Here is an 18,791-nt window from a genome sequence, read left to right as displayed (position 1 = left end):
ACTTTGTGATGACATCCTTACCAACTGTACCATCATTTAGGCAAACTGCATTAATATGGACCTTGCTTCAAGCTAAGCTATATACATAAATAAAATAACTGCAACTTGCATTTACTGTATAATGCTATTTGTGGTATAGCCCTACGGAAGTGCATTAGGGCCACGGTGAAGAAAACAAAAAAAAATACAGTAAAGAGGGAAGAAAAAAAACAAACTACCGGTATATGTCAAGAATAAAGTCGACATGCTGACTTTATTCTCGACATTTCCACTTTAATTTTGATGCTTATGTCAAGATTAAAGTCAACATTTCCACTTTATTTTCATAGTTTACTTCATAATTAAAGTAGAATGTCATAAACTAAACTTCATCCTAAAATCAATGTTTAATTTACTTGATTTTCTCAAACCCCGTCATAAGTTAATGCAGCACATTAAATGCTTTGTGTTGTGTTCCCCGACCCAGTTGTTAATCACTATGCTTCTTAAACTGACTTCCTATGCACTAAGAGGAGGCAGCAATCACCGCACAGAATCCATTCATTTCATGGTATTCCTGCTCTCTAAAAATTTAGAATGCTAAGATAAATACTTGATATCATATTCATGATGAAATGCATTAAAGCAGGTATTAAACAAGCACGGTAGTGAGGCGGTAGTGCTGCTCCCTGGCAGTAAGGGGTCCCCAGGTGTACGTTCAGTGTAGAGACCTTTATGGCAGGTGTGACGAGGCTCCAAAAAACTGGATGTATGAATGGGTATCGCACAGGTTTAACTTAAATATTGTGTAAATGTTGGGTTTGTGATCTGGTGGTTGGAGACATGAACACAGAATTCAATGCATGTTCTTCTGAGCGGGCTTTCTTTATTGCATGCGTGCTGTCTCTATCTGATGTACTAAAACCCCAGTTCCTATCCGTCCTTTTTCTTTCTCCACATAACCAATCACCACACGATAAACGTCTTTGTGAAATTAGAACTAGTTATAAACTTAGCCCACGGAGTGTTCAGAACTTTAAAAATATCTTCGTTATACATGTTTAATTATGCCATCCATTCAGAGTTGTGCCCATCTCTGAACGAGTCGCCAGCACATCGAAGGATGAATACAAGCAAAACATACACTAGCAGGGTCAATATAGCACAACAAAACCCCACATCCTACATGACTTTGAAAGGAAACTGAAGCGGCAAGTAAACCCACCAGAAAAACATGCAAATGCAAGGCAGGCACGCCGCCGTGCCCCCATATGATTAATGCATGCTTTAATGCATTTCACCATGAAAATTATATTAAGTATTTATTTTAGCATTCTAAATGTTCAGAGAGAAGGAAGATCATGAAGTGAATGTATTCTGTGCGGCGATCGCTGCCGGCGAATCCTCTTAGTGCAAGAAGAAGTCAGTTTAAGAATCACTAAACACAAAGCATTTAATGTGTTATATAACTTATGACGGGGTTTGAAAACATGTCGTCACACTATTACACAGTACCCAGGTACATTACACTGTATTGAAAACAAGTACAACTTGGCTTGCAGTATTATCCAGTAGTATAGAAACAGTATTTACACATCTGACCTTTTAAAACTAAAGTATCTCCAGGCTCTCTGTCCATTTTCACCACGCAGCATTCCTATGCTACCGCCCACTATTTGGTGGTGTAGCAGTGAAAAAGAGCCCTAGTGCAACAAATCTGTGTTTAGCGGTGTAGCAGTGAAAAAGGTCCCCACTTGAACAGTTTCCTGCTGCGCCATGTTCCGAACGTCGTTTAGGCAATTTAAACCGGTGTTGCGGTATAAGAAAAATCCATATCATAAAAAAAATAAAAAACGGTTTTCGGTATGAACCGGTATACCGCCCAGCACTATTCTCCAGGAATATCTTTTTCAGCTGTGCTCGTCTTATTCTTACCCTGTAACCTGTATAAGCACTTAGATTTAATTGTGTCTTTCAATTTAGCTAACAGAAGAAACCCAGTTAAAAAGTGGTGCTATCTGTGTAAAAAATGCAAAACATCTTATTAGGTGTTCATAACAAAATGCATTCCCTCTCCATACACTGCAATTAAAAATGCATACAGTACACGCTACTAATACTTGCATTTCAAAATAGCATTCAAATGATAGCGTAGTGGAACAAAGGTTTTGTTAACTTCTTTGCTGAACTTCAGATGTTACATTTAAAGATATAATCATTAAGAGTCAATTGAATATTTATATCAATTAAGGAGTCATAACACTGACTTTTATTATTTTTAGAAGCTCAAATCTTGAATTTCTAACCTTGTGCTGCATTTTTTCCTGTAAAATTAAGAATATATGCTATGAGGATGACACCGTGATTAGCATTGCAAGAAATATATTTTTTGAAGACAAAATGCTTTGGAAATTGATGTTTTTGTTAAAAAGACACCAAATTGTGTAAACTTAATTTGCCTTGGGTAATCAGTTACTTATATAAGTTGCATGAAATAGATTCTTAACTGTTAATCTGTTAAATAAATTATTTAAATATTCATTTTTATATTTAAATTATTGGCTTATAATACAGTATTTCTGTTTGTTAATTTGAGCTAAGTTGCAAAAAGTACTGTGGGGAATTAGAAAACCTTTGTGCTTGCACACATGCTAAGAGTACTTTTATCTGCAACATGTCCAGCAAATGACCTCATTTTTAAAAAGAGTGGGAACCCATTTAAGTTTAAAGGTAGCAAGCAAAGATATGAATTTTATTTGGGGGGGGGGAATTATCTTATGCTGTGCTGTGTAATTTATTTTTTATTTTATTTATTTATTTTTTTTTATGACAAGATTTTATCTACTGAGTATTGTTGCACTGAAAGTCATCCATCTTATCATCAAGGCATTGGGCCATACAATGATGTTAATATCCCTGGATGTTGGTTTTTTAAGCTTCCTCATAAGGTAATCTATCACTATTTTTTAGATTTTTTTAATTGGTTGTTATAAAACACAGACGTCTAATTTTGTTTTTGGTGAAATAGGATGGTAATGCCTATAATGTGGGTAGCCCTTTTGCAAAAGACTTTCTGTCTAAGATGGAAGATGGCACTCTGCAGGCTGGCCTTGGTGGGACAGACGCCACTAGGGCTCTCGAGATTAACAAGATGATTTCTTTTTGGAGAAATGCACACAAGCGGGTCAGGTACTTTTTGAGCGGTATTTGCCAATACATTACTTTTTCCTTAAAAGACTTTATTGTTGTTTCAAAAATAATATTAAAGTAATTGTTTCTTGACAGTCCTGCTAGTTTTTGCAAATTCTGTACAACTTCTGGGATCATTTATGTTCTAATTTTCTTGAGCCTTTTAAGATTGCAGGTAACACCTTTAGTACTAGGGTGTTGTACCGTGTTAGCCATTATGAATGTAGAGAAAAGCCAAGCAAAATGACACCTTTTATTGGCTAACTAAAAAGATTATAATATGTAAGCTTTCGAGGCAACTCAGGCCCCTTATCTTGCCTAAAGAAGGGGCCTGAGTTGCCTCAAAAGCTTGCATATTGTAATCTTTTTAGTTAGCCAATAAAAGGTGTCAGGTAACTCCTTTTAAATAAGTAACTGTAAAGAAATATTGAAAAAGGGGTGTAAAGTGTAAAGGTTAATTCAGTGGTCTAGTACAGCTATAACGTTTATTAGGACAAATCTGATAGCGAAATATTTACTATATTAATATATTTTTAATTTCAGCTCTCAGATGGTTGTGTGGCTGAGGAAAGGGGAGCTTCTTCGAAATGTTCAAAAGTAAGAACTCTTTGTCAGACTCTCTGTATTGCAGGTATGTGTAAGGCGGGGGTCTCCAACCTTTTTTCCCCTGAGAGCTTCTTATACAAAATGAAAATGGCCGAAAGCTCCTCATGTTTTCTAACATTTATTCTCATAGCTTATTTCAACCCAAACAAACTGAATAAGCTTGTTTTGCCTGAGCATTTACAAAATGTTGGTGTCCACAACTCAAATTTTGCATTAAAACATCGCAAAAAATATTTAGTTCATCTGCAAGTGTATTTTGTATGTCTGTATGCATTTTCTAGTGTATCTCATACTATTGAATTAAAACATGAATGCTGTCAAAACAAAACAATGCAATTCCAAATATACAAATATTACTTATTCATTTGTCATTTTGTTCCATGTCACTGTTTCACTTCACAAGAGTATTCACAGGTCCAGTTGCATGTGTGATGTGTTTTTTAGTTAGTGAGATGACTGGCACTTCATGGAGTCAACAAGAGAGGCAGGTGTCTGGTGGAGTGGAGCCACTTAGGTTCACTCTTATGGAGTCATTTTAAATGTTCATCTGTCAGTCTTGTTCTGAACTTTGATTTCATGACATTCATGTCAGAAAAGGCAGACTCACAGAGGTATGGAGACCCAAACAAAGCAGACATTTTCAGAGCTGCTTGGTGATGATTCTTATAGTTATCTGGCTCCACTAAGCTCCAGAAATGCTGAGAATGCTGTTGAGACTTTAACTGCTCTCAAAGGAGGCTGGAGATGGTACCCAGCCGGGATGCCCAGGAGGACCAGAGGAGGGCTTACGCCTCCCCTAGACCACAATGGGGTGACCGCCCTGGTGGCTTTGGGGACCACGGGAACAGAGTTTAGAAGCTCAACCCTATAGGGGCCCGTGGTCACCGCCAGGGGGCGCCCCAATGCCTGTGGAGCCCAGGCACTCAGCACTTCCACCACACCCGGAAATACTGGGGGGAAGAAGACCAGGGACACCCGGAGTGCTTCTGGGTGCGCAGCCAGTACTTCCGCCACACTGGGGAGTGCCGGCAGAGGGTAATCAGGAGGCACCTGGTGCACATCTGGGTGTGTATAAAAGGGGCTGCCTCCCTCCATTCGAGGGCTGGAGTCGGGTGGAAGTGGACAGAGACTTGGAGGAGAGGAGTGGAGGCGGCGAAGAGAGGCATTGCGTGTAAGAGGGCCTGGACTGATTGTAATTGGTGCTGTGGCACTGGGTTGTGCACTTATTGTAAATAATTGTAAATAAACGTGTGTTGGGTGATAAAATCATGTCTGCCTGTCTGTGTCCGGGCTGTTCCCCACTCTGCACATTATTTTGAAGGTTTATTAATATATATAAAATCCAATGTCTGTCTGTCTGTCTGCTTTTCACGAGAGAACTACTTAACAGATTTAGATAGGGTTTTCCTATAATTTCTGGTTGATTTTGGGACTTTACTCATTGCGCTATGTATTATAGTCCGCTTGCACTACCGATTTATTTGCACGAATCCAAGTAAGACGCAGCAGGCCGGGGGGGGGGGGGGGTGTCGGGTGAAATCCTTCTCACTCACATTGCAGCCTTGGGTCGTGTACCTTACCTCTGCTTAGCTAGTGAACGAGAGAACTACCTAAAGGATTTAGATCAGGTTTTTTTTTCTATAATTTGCTTGAACATTCCGGTTGATGTTGCAACTTCCCTCATTGCACTAAGAATCATAGTTCGCTTGCGGTACCGATTTATTTGTGTGAATCCCAGAGACCTCAATGGACTGAGGAGATGGGCCTTCCTCCCTCACTCGCCAACTTCGGGGCATGTTCCTTAACTCCGCTTAACTAGTGAATGAAAGAACAATCGAATTCAACTTGTTTGATATTCAGAATAAAGCGTTACTTAGGTTTTGATCAGTTTGAGTCCGGGTATTCTCTTAAGTCTATGCAGATCATAGAATGGTTGAAATAGTTTACTGTCAAATAATGCAAAGAGTACGCGACACGTGTTTCGCCCTAATTCTGGGCTCATCAGGCGTACACACTCACTGCACTCCCTCTCGGGAATCGAACCTCGGACGTCAGCGCCAGAGGCGAAGCCCCAAACATTGCGCCATGGCGTGTGGTTTGTTTATTTGACAGCATGTAGATCGGGGTAATTACATTCATGGCATTCGTAGTCTGTGTCACAATCTGATTGTATGGGTGGTTACCTACCAGGTAACGCCACGGTGCCCTCTTTCAGTTGCGAGAAGCAGATCATAGAATATATATATTTTATAAACCTCCTTAAGAACTCAAGGATAAAAATTATCTGGTCCTGGTTGTTTGTTTGATTTCAGCCTTTGTAATCTAAACAGTACTTGTCCGCTGCAATTTTTAAATCACACAGTACCTTCTTAACCTTTTACCACTGTGAGGTTATCCACTTCCTTACATGTGAAGACCTCTGAAAAATGAGACTTTAGACCATCTGCTGTTTCACTATTTTTTTTTAATTCCCCTTTACTATTCCTGATGCACTTCATCTCTTCCTTGACTGTTATTGTTCTACTAAAATTCTGAAAGAATCTCTTCTGGGTCATCTTTCGCCTTATTTGCTATATTCATCTCTAACTGCCTTTAGCCTCCCTAATATTTTTCTTAATAGTTGCCCTCATGTTCTCATACTCCCTATGATTCACATTGGAGTTATTAATCTTATATGTCTTATACAGCTGTTTTTTTCCTTTGCAGCTTCTTTTTCAACTCTTTATTAACCCACTGTTTTTTTAAATTTCGCAATTACAAATTTACATTTACAGGTCAAATCCTGTTATAAGGAATATCAAAGTTATGTAATTTTCAGAATAACAAATGGCCTAGACAAATGTTTATACAGCATCGTGTTTAACGGATTTCATTTTAATGAAATGTAAGTTTCATTAAAATTAACATATTTTTCAATTTGTTAGACCAAAAGAAAGTGACAGTCTGTGGTGTAATTTACAGTCACGGGCAGTATTGGCGAGGCTCGTGAGAGTGTAGGCACGACATCATACAGAGAGCCAAATCCTGAGTCAGTGCTCCACCAAGCGTCCTCATGAGTAGTTGTGTCGTGTGTGGATACTGTTTAAGTTTCATAGCGCTTCTCAAAGTTTTCATTGTGATGAACAAAAAAAAGTGAGAAACAGCATCAGTTTATGCTCAAGAAAGAAAAAAGTTACATCTAACGTCTTACTTTCATTCTGTATTCATACCTGTATTTTTACAAAAAAAAATGTTACACTTAATATCTCATCTTCAAATAAAATATTTTTTGCCATTTAAGAAGTGAAATTTTTTAATACAGATATTGTCAAGCTTGGCTCACAGAGTTTAATGACAGACAGGTCAGTGAGTCCTGGTTTCCAAGGAAAATACAGCTACTTTATTACTTTATGGAGAAGGCAGGCACAGTCTTAATACATCATTCAAAGTGGGAGCTGGTACTTCAGTACTCAAGCACATGAGATAGGAGTCGTCACACGGGGACAACTGTCCTGCTTTAGCTGTCATCTTTGGATTAGAACAACACCAGTGGCTCAGAAACACCACTGTGACAGACCAGGAAAGTTTGAGGAACAGCAGGTCAAAGCCTGGTGTTAAATGTTCTAAACATCATGTGACAAGCATGCTTCCGTATATACTCGAATATAAGCCTAGTTTTTCAGCACTCAAAATGTGCTGAAAAACGTTACCCTCAGCTTATATTTGAGTCGGGTCCCGCTGCGCGCGCACACACACACACGAGAGAGAGAGAGACCGTATTATTTTTGTTGACCTTCTTCTCCACTTACAGAGCTAGTTTACTGTTTTTCTTTGAAATAAATACTCAAAAACATTTAACCTACTGATGCCTCAATTAATGTACAGTAATTTTATTGGTATTTATTTTGATTATTGAAACTTACCAGTAGCTGTTGCATTTCCCACCCTAGGCTTATACTCGAGTCAATAAGTTTTTCCAGTTTTTGTAGGTAAAATTAGGTACCTCAGCTTATATTCGGGTCAGCTTATACTCAAGTATATACAGTATGTGTTTAGCCTTATCCTGCAGAGGTCAACCAATTACTTTGCCCTTGGTTTACTGTTTAACAGACGCAGGAGAGCAGCTATGGAGTTGTCCTTGCACAACTGCCGTTAGAGATGGCGAGTCACCAGCAACCCCGGTCACAACAGTATACGTATTTTCTCCTTATTCGTTATAACAAAATATTTTTATGGTCCCATGGGTGAAAGGTTGCTGCGCAGGGAAATGTAATTCGCACACAGATGGTCTTCTTTTAAAATGGTTGAATCTTATATTGGTATTTTTCTGTTCGGAAATTACATATACAGTCGACCCTTGATATACGACCGGCTTGACATGCGAACAACTTGATTTACGACCAAAATTTTTATTTTGATTTACGACCAACATCTTGCGTTACGACCTGAATGCGGTCACGTGTATCCGCTTGCGCGATTGTAAACAAACAGAAACATTCCTATTAATGCGGCACTCATTCAATAAAATGTCAGGTTTGTAAACTCTCTTGGGACCTCCCCCAACTAGAAGACATGCCAAAGTCCAAACTCCGTATGGAAGACTGTTTATCTGTTGCTGGGGCAAAAGCCGGCTTAAAGCTGTGCTGAGTCTCTCAGCCAAAGCAAACAGAAAAGATATCGATGGGTGAAATGCATGTGATATCCCTGCCCGGCAATGGACAAGCAAGCTGCCACAGTCGCGGCAATCGCGCTTCAGGACGCACTTCAGCATGTCGTTCCCATTGAGGGGGGGGGGGTCTCAGAAGAGTTCAGAAACAGTTCCTTGTATCATCGCAAGGAAATGCTGAGAAAAATTCTCGTCAGAATAACTTGTAGGCAGGAGGAGATTAAAATTAACGCAAAAGAAGCTATTGAAATGATTGCAAATGCCTGAGCGCAAGTTAAAGAAAGCCTTTAAAAAGCCTTCAGTTTCATTATCATCCTCCTCCCTTCCTGCAGCCCAAAGATGTCAAATTAAATGGTGAGTACAGTATGAAATTGTTGTTTCTGGTAGGCTAGGCACTTTTGATTACTTTTTGGTTAGTACATTAGAAAAATTATTGGTGTTTTGGTAAATTATGCACATTATACAACCCTTTTTTTTATTATGAAAAGGTTAAGTAAGTGTTGCAGTGGGAGGTTCGGAACGCATTATGGGTATTTCCATTATTTCTTATGAGAAAAATAGTCTTGAGTTACGAACTCAATTCGTTCGCGAGGGCTGGTTGTAAGTCAAGGGTCCACTGTATAAACTTTCTCCATTGGTGTGTGTGTGTAATCACAAGATATAGGTCAATACTTAACAAGTGTCTTGTCTTGAAAAATGGGCATATTTGGTAAGTTTTTAAAATTGTCCTCCATGCCCCATAGACTATAGGATATACAATTTAAAGAGATTGTTATTTACATTTCATTCATTTTTTCTTTCTTGATATTTGCCAGTAATAAAGCTGCAGTGAATGAGTTATTCCCACACCCGACCCCAACAGGCTGGTAGTGCTGTGCTGCATGATCTCTATGTCGCGCTGTGCATTGATCATTTAAAAGCCTGTACAGCAGCTGTCCTTTTACCTCACTCAGTGTCTCTGAGAATTTGTTTGTAAGTAGGGTGTGTCGTGCAAGTAGTCTCGCGAGACTTCAGATTGTCTTCTGAGAAGATCATGTCTCGTCTCCCTCCCAAGATTTTTTTTATAATAGAGAGATAGAAAGGAATTGACTTTAGAACCCAATGTCACGTGGCAAATTCATATGCAGTATGTATGCGAATAAATATCTTCAACTTGAAATATAACAAACTTACCCTTTAAGAAAGTGATGGAGAACCTATGACACGCGTGTCAAAGGCAACACGCCACAAGATTTTGGGTGACACACCAGTGTTTATCAAGACACAAGTTACCAAGGAAACTGAATGAACACAAATAAAAGGAATAACAAAAATATAAGATCCTACACCACCCAGAGCTTAAAATGGATTCTCACCCTCTGTATCAGCACATAATTTGTCATCATGGCAGCCGCACAGTTCAGTTGACTTCTAACTGCTGCACTGGAAGCTCATTTTCATGGCGCAAGTGCGATATCTACAACTGCAGTCTCCAAAAAAGAGCACACTATCAGCATTTGTGTGAAATCTGCGTTTACATTCGTTGCTCGTTTGAAGTGCATTGAATTATTTTTTTTGCTAGGAGCCAGTTCATCAAATATGGAAGCTCTGAACCGCACAATGAAAGAAAAATTATGGGATAACCCTTATCTTTTACATATCCTGAACGTACTACATTTGTGATATTTTCACAGAATTTTTTTTTCATTGTGCAGTTCATAGCTTCCCTAAATAACACTGCTGCAGAAGGAATGAAGTTATTAACCTCAAAGACTATTCCGTTATACTGTCTCCATAGAGTCTGCAAAGGGCAGTGCTGACATTGTTTTCTCTCCATGGTCTTCTGCAAAGGTCAAGTAGTCTGCATTTCTAAGTGTGTGCTGTTTTACATTTCCCTCAACTGTCCCTCTTAATCCCTCCTCTTATTTTTGTGATACCTTATTCATTAGACAGCATTAAAACGGACAAAACAAAACCGACTGACAGATGAAGTTAGGGCTCATTTATACTTCACGCTCAGAACGTGTACGCGCCCGCATCATGGCTGTCACGTGTTTCCAGTCTTCATTTGATGCGTCCTCTGAGCAGGTCCTCAGAAATTAACGCAATGCGTGCGCGAGTTGCAGTACCAGCAAAAAGTTGGGGGGCGCAGTGTGCTAAAAGTTGGAATTTGACATCAGAGTCTCTGTTTACTATCTACATGTGACAGAAAGCCGCTTTGCGGATCCTACAAGATCGATGTGCGCGCTTCGATGTTTGATGAATGGTTTGAAGTGGTGAAGCAAAATGCCAACATACAGATGCATTCGTGGTGCTTTTATATTCAAGCGTTGCATATTCCCGATCGTAATGACACAATACATTTTAAAAGTCTCACATGCCGTCTTTTTTTCTAGGGCTTCCTCCGGTACTGACAGCAGTGGCAAACAGCAATAGATCGCCACACTGAGCACATTAAATGTATGATATTCCAACTCTCTGCACATTTAGAATCCTTAGGTTTATACTTGATATCACTTTCATGATGAAATGCATTGAAGTATGTATGTTACATTTTACAGATAAATCGGTAATTATGTTTAAATAATGAATACTGTTAATAATAACACACTTGGGGGTGACACAGTGGCAGAGCGGTAGCACTGCTGTCTTGCAGGGAGTCATGTTGCTGATGTTCCCTGCCTGGAGTTTACGTTTTCCTGCTGGGTTTCCACAGTGTGCTCCGGTTTCCTTCCAAAGATATGCAGATTTGGTTACACTAAAATGACGCCAGCGTGTATGTGAGTGCTTGTATTTACCTTGCGATGAGCTGATGCCTCGTCCAGGGATTGCTTCGGCCTCGTGCCCAATGCTAGTTGAAATGGACAAATCCCTGGACTGATGGATTTAATCATTAAACATCCTTTTCAGAGATATTGCTGTAAGGTGTCAGCGGACTTTAATGGGTGTTCCAGGCAACACACAACACAGAGAAGCCGAACCTGTTCTCCCCGTGATAATATCTTGCACTGCCACCTGGTGGATTCCTGTAGAATTACGTAAAGTGTACACGCAAGTATAAACAGTACAACGCTTGCGCTGCAGCGTGCATCGCGTCGTGTGAAGTATAAATCCGGCCTTAGTGCTGCTTGTTTGGGCTTGAAGTACCTACTTTCAAGTTCAGGCTTATCTATTATACCTCAGCAACAAAAAAGCAATTTATTGACAAATCAAATACAATGGGTTTCATATTTTTTTCAGTTCAATTCAAAATTATTATTAAAAGTAGGGTAATTTTTTAGCTCACTATTTTAAACCCAAGTTATCAGTGCACATATAATATTCTCCAAGGTAAGTCCCTGATTTTTCTTTTACTTTTATAATACATAGCACCACACATGATTGGGCTGAATTTTTTTAAAATAAATGAATAAAAGAATTTTCTCATTTGTTTAGTGGGGGTGACATGCCAGCAGAGGAAAAGTTAGCTGTTACTGCTTTAACAAAAATAACAATATTTAAAAAAAGTAAATTTAAAAGCAAGGCTGATTGTAAAATAGATAGAGTGATCTAGGTTACCATTAGAAAAAAATCCAGTTTCATTCATTTAATTCATTTTATCTTTTTATTCATTTTAATTAAAATAATTCATTTTATTTTAGGATGCTATCCACATATTTAAAAAAGACTGCCTGACTTAAGAATCCTACTTTTGCAAATGCTTTGTTTAAAGTTTCACAAGGCAGTCTTAAGAACTGGAAAACCAGTTTTGGCTTGTTAGAAATTTTTTTCTTTCTTTAAATATTTGTTTTTTTTTCTCAGTTCTTTAGTTTTTAATATTTTGAAAACTGAATTGTAAACATTATTTTAATAAGTGTTTTAATTTTATATCATTGCCTAAGAGATTTTTTTTTTGTATATAATTTTTAAGCGTGTCACACCACTATTTTCAAATCTCTGTGGGTGGAGGATGGGTTACTAACAGGTTATCTGATTGCTAAGGACTGCTTCCCAAGAGACACCATGATTCATGTTACATTAGCTTATTTTATGAGTTCCAGTACAGCACCTATGGCCCTGTGGCCAAGATTATGAGTTTGACCTGTGAACAAGTGTGCTTTAGTGATTTAGGTTCTGGTTATCCTAGTTATGATTCATAGTTTTCTTGTCTCAATTCTCTTTCTTAGTGTTTTGGCTCCAGTTAGAACATGAACTACTCTTTGCTGTTTTTGTCCGACTGTGATAACAGTTAAGCCTTTGGTTTCAATAGCAAATCAGTCTTTTGAGAAACCTGTTTTGTTTTTAGTCTCTTTGTCAAATATATACGAATCACCTGCTTTGTTGCTAATTTCATCTCAGCAGATACTTTGCCTCTCTGAACAGACAGTTCAAATGGGCCGGCTAGAAATAAAAAAAGCAAGCGATTTTCTTTTGCATCTGGCATAACAGGCTAATGTCATGAACCTTGGTGGTAACAGTAATAGTAATATTGTCACACATACTAAGTAAAGTCAAATTCTTACTTGCAAGTCTAATCAATATGCAACAAGTTGCTATTTCCCAGCGTTATGTTAAACAAAAGTATTTTAGCATTTTGTATGTTTTTTTTTGTTGTTAATACTTTTCCTTTACATTACTTTTTATTTTTATTGTTCAAGTAGGTATTTTGTAATTTTTTTTGATGATTGTGGCCATTTTGTTTGCTGGTAGTCAAGACGGTTGCTATCACGCGACTGGCGTTGAAGTGCCAAAGAACGCCATAATGAAGAGATTGTTTAAGATGCTGTCATTAAAGTCCATGTATCCTGACTTTTGGATATTTTTTTTAGCTCTTGTGCGCATTCATGTTTGTTTTGGTTTCAGGTTTCTTTTGAATTATGATTTAGACCTTATAATCAAGTTTAGTTTAATTTGTACTGAACCCCTGCCTGAAATTAGACCACAAGTCTGACTTCTCCTTTAGCAAATAAATCTTTTATTACCTGGTTAATGTGTAAATACATGGCAACTTATGGAAGAAAATGTTTTATCTTTTTAATTGTTCTATACTGATGATAATTGTCTTATGCAGATGACTAATTTCCATATTAAGACATAAGTTTTCAATATTTCAAATATTCTGTGTACTTTCAGACATGTAGATTTTGATGAAGAGACTCAATGTGGTGCCATCTTACCACTGGTTATCACAGCTGGCACAGTGACACGAAGAGCTGTTGAACCTACTTGGCTGACTGCTAGTAATGCAAGAGTAAGAGGATTTTTTTTTAACTTTTACATTGAAGTTGTAAAAGATTTTTTTGTTTTTTTTAAGAACTTCCAGTGCAATTTCTGAACCTGAGGTTTCAGAGCTTTTAAAGTGTGGCAAGGCAAGTCCAGAGATTGATTTATTAATGTATTTAAAGGTTTCAATTAACTTTGTGCACAACCTGACTGCTTAACTCACACTGGTGAGAGATGGGCATGTGAATGGCGTAATAAAGTAATTACATGGCACCAACTATAAAGAGAGAGATGAATAAAAGGGAGTGTGTTAGTTTAACTAGGGAAGATATTTTAGTTGAGGTCAGAGAGAAGCAATCACTTTTCAGAGAAATATCCATGACAGAGGCAGTGTGGGAAGCATGGGCCCTGTTAACTTAATTAAAGACAACATCACCAAGTGCTTTTGCAGAGGATCGATATTGTGGCCGGCCATTATAGAGTCTGCTGAGCATTTGAGCACACGACATAGAGAGAGGCCAAAAGAGCTTGTTGAAGATGGAAGGGTACAAGGAGTGGCAGCATCCGTGTGGAAGGCGAGGCGCCCTGGGTAGCTGCAGAGACGGACTGAGGTGGTATCTCTGGAACTGCAGTTACTAGCAGAATGGATTACTGATGTAGATGGGGAGAGGAACAGAACAAAAAGATAACCTCTCGACCTTTGGGATTTTAACATATTTAGTAAATTTATTTATTTACTAGACATTAAGCCCGTTACAGTAACGGGCGCTAGAACAGTAGTGCATAAACATTAGTAGGAATAGTCTATATTAAATGGCAAGGGACCTTGACCTCATTCTGTTTCTTGTCTTAATTTTTTTTTGTCAAAAATATTTTTGCAAGAAGCCTAAAGTAAAATATTAATAAAAATAAAAAAAATAGAAACATATATGACAATACAGTAAGTATAATTAATATTACATTTATCCTCTCCTCTGTGGCTGTTGATTGATGTCTTGTGTCTGTTTGAAGATCTCCTATCCTGCCTCTCTTTATTTTAGCTTGCTGTGGCGTCTCTCCAGCAAGTACTGTGCAGTTCCCCAGCAAGTATTTTAACCTGTTCTGGCATGCAGCTGATTATTGTATGTGTGGCATCTCCCCAGCAGCGGATTTTATGTGCGCGAAAATAAATCTACTTTTAAAAGTCATCCTATTGTAATATCATGCAAATTCATATATTTAGGAAAATCCCTTCAACGACTGACACTTTACACTTTACCGGGCCAAGCTTCTTAATCGCAAATCTGACATCCTCAGAGTGAACACTTGCACAACAACAAACACTAATCCCACCTCTTTGGGGAAGCTGGTCTCTGCGTCTCAGTACCCGATTGGATTTTTCGTGCCTTATGTTTTAGGTGTTACCTCATTTACTGAAATCCGATTGGATCGGACGTGCGATATTTTATAGGTTCCGCCCTCTCTGTCTTGTGTGACGTGTCAGGCGGCCTTTGAAGCATCTGCTAGAGGCCGGTGACTCTGCCACTCATTCCGCCCTTCCCTGTACTTCCGCCTTGTCCGTAATATGCGTTTAATTTTCTGTCACAACAGTGAGCAATCAGCAGAGTCTCCCCAGGAACTGATGTAATGTGTGGCGTGCAGCTAATAATCGTGGCTGTGGCGTCTCTCCAGCAAGTACTGTGCAGTTCCCCAGCAAGTATTTTAATTTGTGCTGGCGTGCAGCTGATTATTGTATGTGTGGCGTCTCCCCAGCAACGGATTTTATGTGCGTGGCCGCGAGTACCCAATCAGCACTCTCCCCAGCAATGATGTCCTTTATTAAAGAGTGCCCCGCGCATGCGCACTTCACCAGAAGACACACACACACGGACACATGGACGCACACAGGGATTTTATTAAAGAGGATACCTGAGAACACCATTTTGATTTTAATGACATGATTTTTTTCAACTTATTGAATTATTTTTTGACCAACCTGTTGTGCTTTTGGGACACTTTTTAATTCTTTGTTCCAATAAATTTTTGCAAAGTTTTGAGCAAGTCTTCAAATCTTGTCTGCCTCCTCACTTGTCATGGTTGTTCTTGGTACATAACTACTGATACCTGGAACAGGCACTTGGGCATCACATAACGATTTTATTTTAGGGTGCATTTCTTAATACCTAAGGTGCTAACTAGAATTCACAAATTAGTAAATCTACTTACAGCTTCTTACTATATAACCCCTGTAAATTACACAGTTATTAAGCTTGCCCTAAACAGTTCTTTATTAAAAAGAATTTTTAAGAACACAAGAGCTCAGTGTACATCATTGACTTAGCAAGTTATTTATTTAATAACTAAGGTGTTCCACGTGTCTAGGTTGTTTTTAAAAGTATAAAAGTATATGTTAACATTGTATAGCTATTAGCTTGGCTGCAATAATGTTATTCCTGTTTTCCATCTTTGAACACACGTCTGTATTAAATACCAATATCCCAAAATAATGGTGGACTTTCCCCGGTAAGAAACACTGTAAATCAATTTTGTTGATGTCTAGACGTTTCTGAAAAACTAGTTCTCGTCCTTGCACAGTCTTGTCTGTTTAAACTAGAATGCATTTAATCTATTTTGCCTTTCAGAGTAATGGGTCTGTCTACTTCTTTAATGAACATGACTTTTTGTATATTGTTAATATGACTGCACGGGCTTTCCTCCCATATAATAAAGATGCACTAAAGACGTCTCTTGGTGCGCCCGGTCCAAGATTTGTTTCATTCTTGCACCTGGTGCTGTCAGGATAAACTCTGGGTCACTGTTGCACAGAATTTAATGATAGGTCAAAAAATTAACAAAGGAATGAAAATGAATTAATAATGTAGTAGTTATTTCTTAAATGGAGTCTTCTTGACAGTGTAAAGGCCAGCTCTGACACAGACAGACTAAGGACACAAGTTCAAAGCACACAGGATTTTTATTTTCTTTTTTTTTCCCCTTGTAGGAAACATCTTCCCCGTCTCCCACAAGCACAGCAACACAGTCCCAAACAGAAGCACCAAAACACAATTCTTTTTCCTTCTCTTTCTCTCTCCTCCACCACTCCTCCTAGCGAACTTTGTCTCCATCCTCCCGACTCCCGGAGTGGTGGCTGCTGGCTCCCTTTATAGCCCACTCAGAAGTGCACCCGGTGTTTGATGACCCATTTCTGGCTACACTTCTGGGTGTGTCGGAAGAACCTTCCACATGGGCTTAGGAACCACTGCAGTGCCCCCCGCAAGGTGGTGGCTACGGCCCCAACAGGCTTGAGTTCCAAAATCTCATGCCCGTGGCTCCAATGCAACCTAGGGGGGCTGCCATCTAGTGTTCCGGGGGAGGTACTGTCCTGATCAGGCTTGTTCCCCAAGTCCATAGAATGAGAGGCATCCCGGCCATCTGTGACAATCTATTATTACTTTTGTGTCACTTTTATTATTGAAAAGCTTTGTTATTTTTATATAAAACTGCTCAAGCAAAATAAACTTTCATAAGTAACATAACTGCACTTTTTAGAGAGATCGAGTTGGTAGTGAGCTCAAGGCTATGGTTCAGGCTCCTCCTGGCTACCACCTTGTTGGCGCTGATGTTGATTCTCAGGAGCTGTGGATAGCGGCCATCCTGGGGGATGCAAACTTTGCTGGCATGCATGGTAAGTTAGTAGTTTTTTACTAAAACAATCCTCTGACATATTGTATGTTTTATTTCTTGTTGTTTAGATGCTTTTTTAATCCTTAACCTATTTTGTTTTATATCTTTCTGAAAAAAAGTAAAACATTTCAAAATATTTTTTTTTTTTTTGGAATTGGCCAGTTCTGATGACATGGAACCCATAATTGGTATCAACTCTAAACACTCTGACTGAATATCCCTGAATTTTACATAATGTAATATTTTACATAGATGACAGGAACTCCTGAGGCTTTGTCTGGTTCTGTTGAGGCAGAAGTTGATCAGCTTGATGTTTCATTCCTCTAAAACACAAAATCCACAGTCTAAAAGGAAGGTCCACTTTGAACAACCACTTCCCCTGTATCCATTCAGGACAACAAACCCATTCCCCCAACAACAATAAAAATCACATGAAGTATAGAATCTCCCACAGCAAAATATACATGTGACTAGCTGTGCTTCCCATCTAAGAGGGGTTGAAATCCAAGTAATGAACGTAAACCTCAACGTTAAGTTTGCAATGCGCAATGCATATGTCCCTTTTATATGTCATTTGGTATGGGATTCGTAAAAGCAATGTTAATGTTTGTGATGCAGCATCTATTGGAATGAGGAATGCAATGCATTTTATTACTAAAAATGTTTGTGATTCACCATCTGTTAAAATGACAGAGACATAGAAACCGGAAAACCACACAGACAGACATTTATCCTTTTATTGAGGTTTCTGTTTGTATCCTTGCTGATGCCACAGACAGATTAACTTTCTGTGGGTTAAAAATCACAGTAAGTGGCTGATGATGCCTGGGAAAGACAAACTTCTTTCATATTAAGTAGTGCATGAGAAATGACTACACTGATGCAATACAGTGATAAATTACATGGCAATCAAATGCTGAGTTGATGATTATAGTGAGTCAGTGCGTTGTGCAACATATGCTGTGCTTTAACCTTTCTGAATGCAGACTAGCAATTTTCCGACTAACACCAAAGTGTCCAATTGAATGTGGCATTGCTGAATGGAATTCAAAACGTTCACTGAATTAGGCATGAATCAGGCATAGTAATTAATAAAACCTAGAAATAGTGCCAGTGGAGTGAGGTTGGATAGAGCTGGGCTTCTTGTCTCTGGCCCTTTGCTTTTTCAATAGAACAATTTAAAGTATCTGATCCAGAGGTCTCTGCAATATGGCTGATGCCATCCCAAGTGGAAGGTGATTATGGTAGAACAAAGTTTGACAAGCCTAGAAACTGAATTGTTGTAGCAGTCGTGACCAAAATCACAGTGCATTGCTGTCCAGAAAAACTGAAATTCTTTGTGAAATAATTTTTTTGTTGAATTTTTTAATGGAAATTTTATTATGTAAAACACATAAGCTAAAAATAATATACTTTTATATATACTATGTAAAAAAAAAAGTTTCATATATATTTTATAAATCTGCTTTGGGTGTAAAAAATTTTCTAGTATGTAGCTGGCCTCCATTTTGCTAACCATGCGTCACTG

At 38.6% G+C, this 18,791-nt stretch overlaps 1 protein-coding gene across 5 annotated transcripts in view; it reads left to right on the top strand.

Annotated features, from left to right (window-relative positions):
- The window catches only part of polg (polymerase (DNA directed), gamma), a 91,330-nt gene that overhangs the window by 63,286 nt on the left and 9,253 nt on the right, over positions 1–18,791 (top strand). For all 5 annotated transcript variants that reach the window (XM_028823757.2, XM_028823754.2, XM_028823756.2 and 2 more), the window contains exons 13-17: positions 2,814–2,927; positions 3,008–3,168; positions 3,712–3,765; positions 13,511–13,628; positions 17,129–17,264. In XM_028823757.2, coding sequence (XP_028679590.1) covers positions 2,814–2,927; positions 3,008–3,168; positions 3,712–3,765; positions 13,511–13,628; positions 17,129–17,264 — 583 coding nt within the window. The remainder of the gene's footprint in view (positions 1–2,813; positions 2,928–3,007; positions 3,169–3,711; positions 3,766–13,510; positions 13,629–17,128; positions 17,265–18,791) is intronic.

This window comes from Erpetoichthys calabaricus, chromosome 17 (genome assembly GCF_900747795.2).
Source record: "Erpetoichthys calabaricus chromosome 17, fErpCal1.3, whole genome shotgun sequence".
NCBI classification, from domain to species: domain Eukaryota; kingdom Metazoa; phylum Chordata; class Cladistia; order Polypteriformes; family Polypteridae; genus Erpetoichthys; species Erpetoichthys calabaricus.
This window is presented reverse-complemented; position numbering and strand designations above follow the sequence as displayed.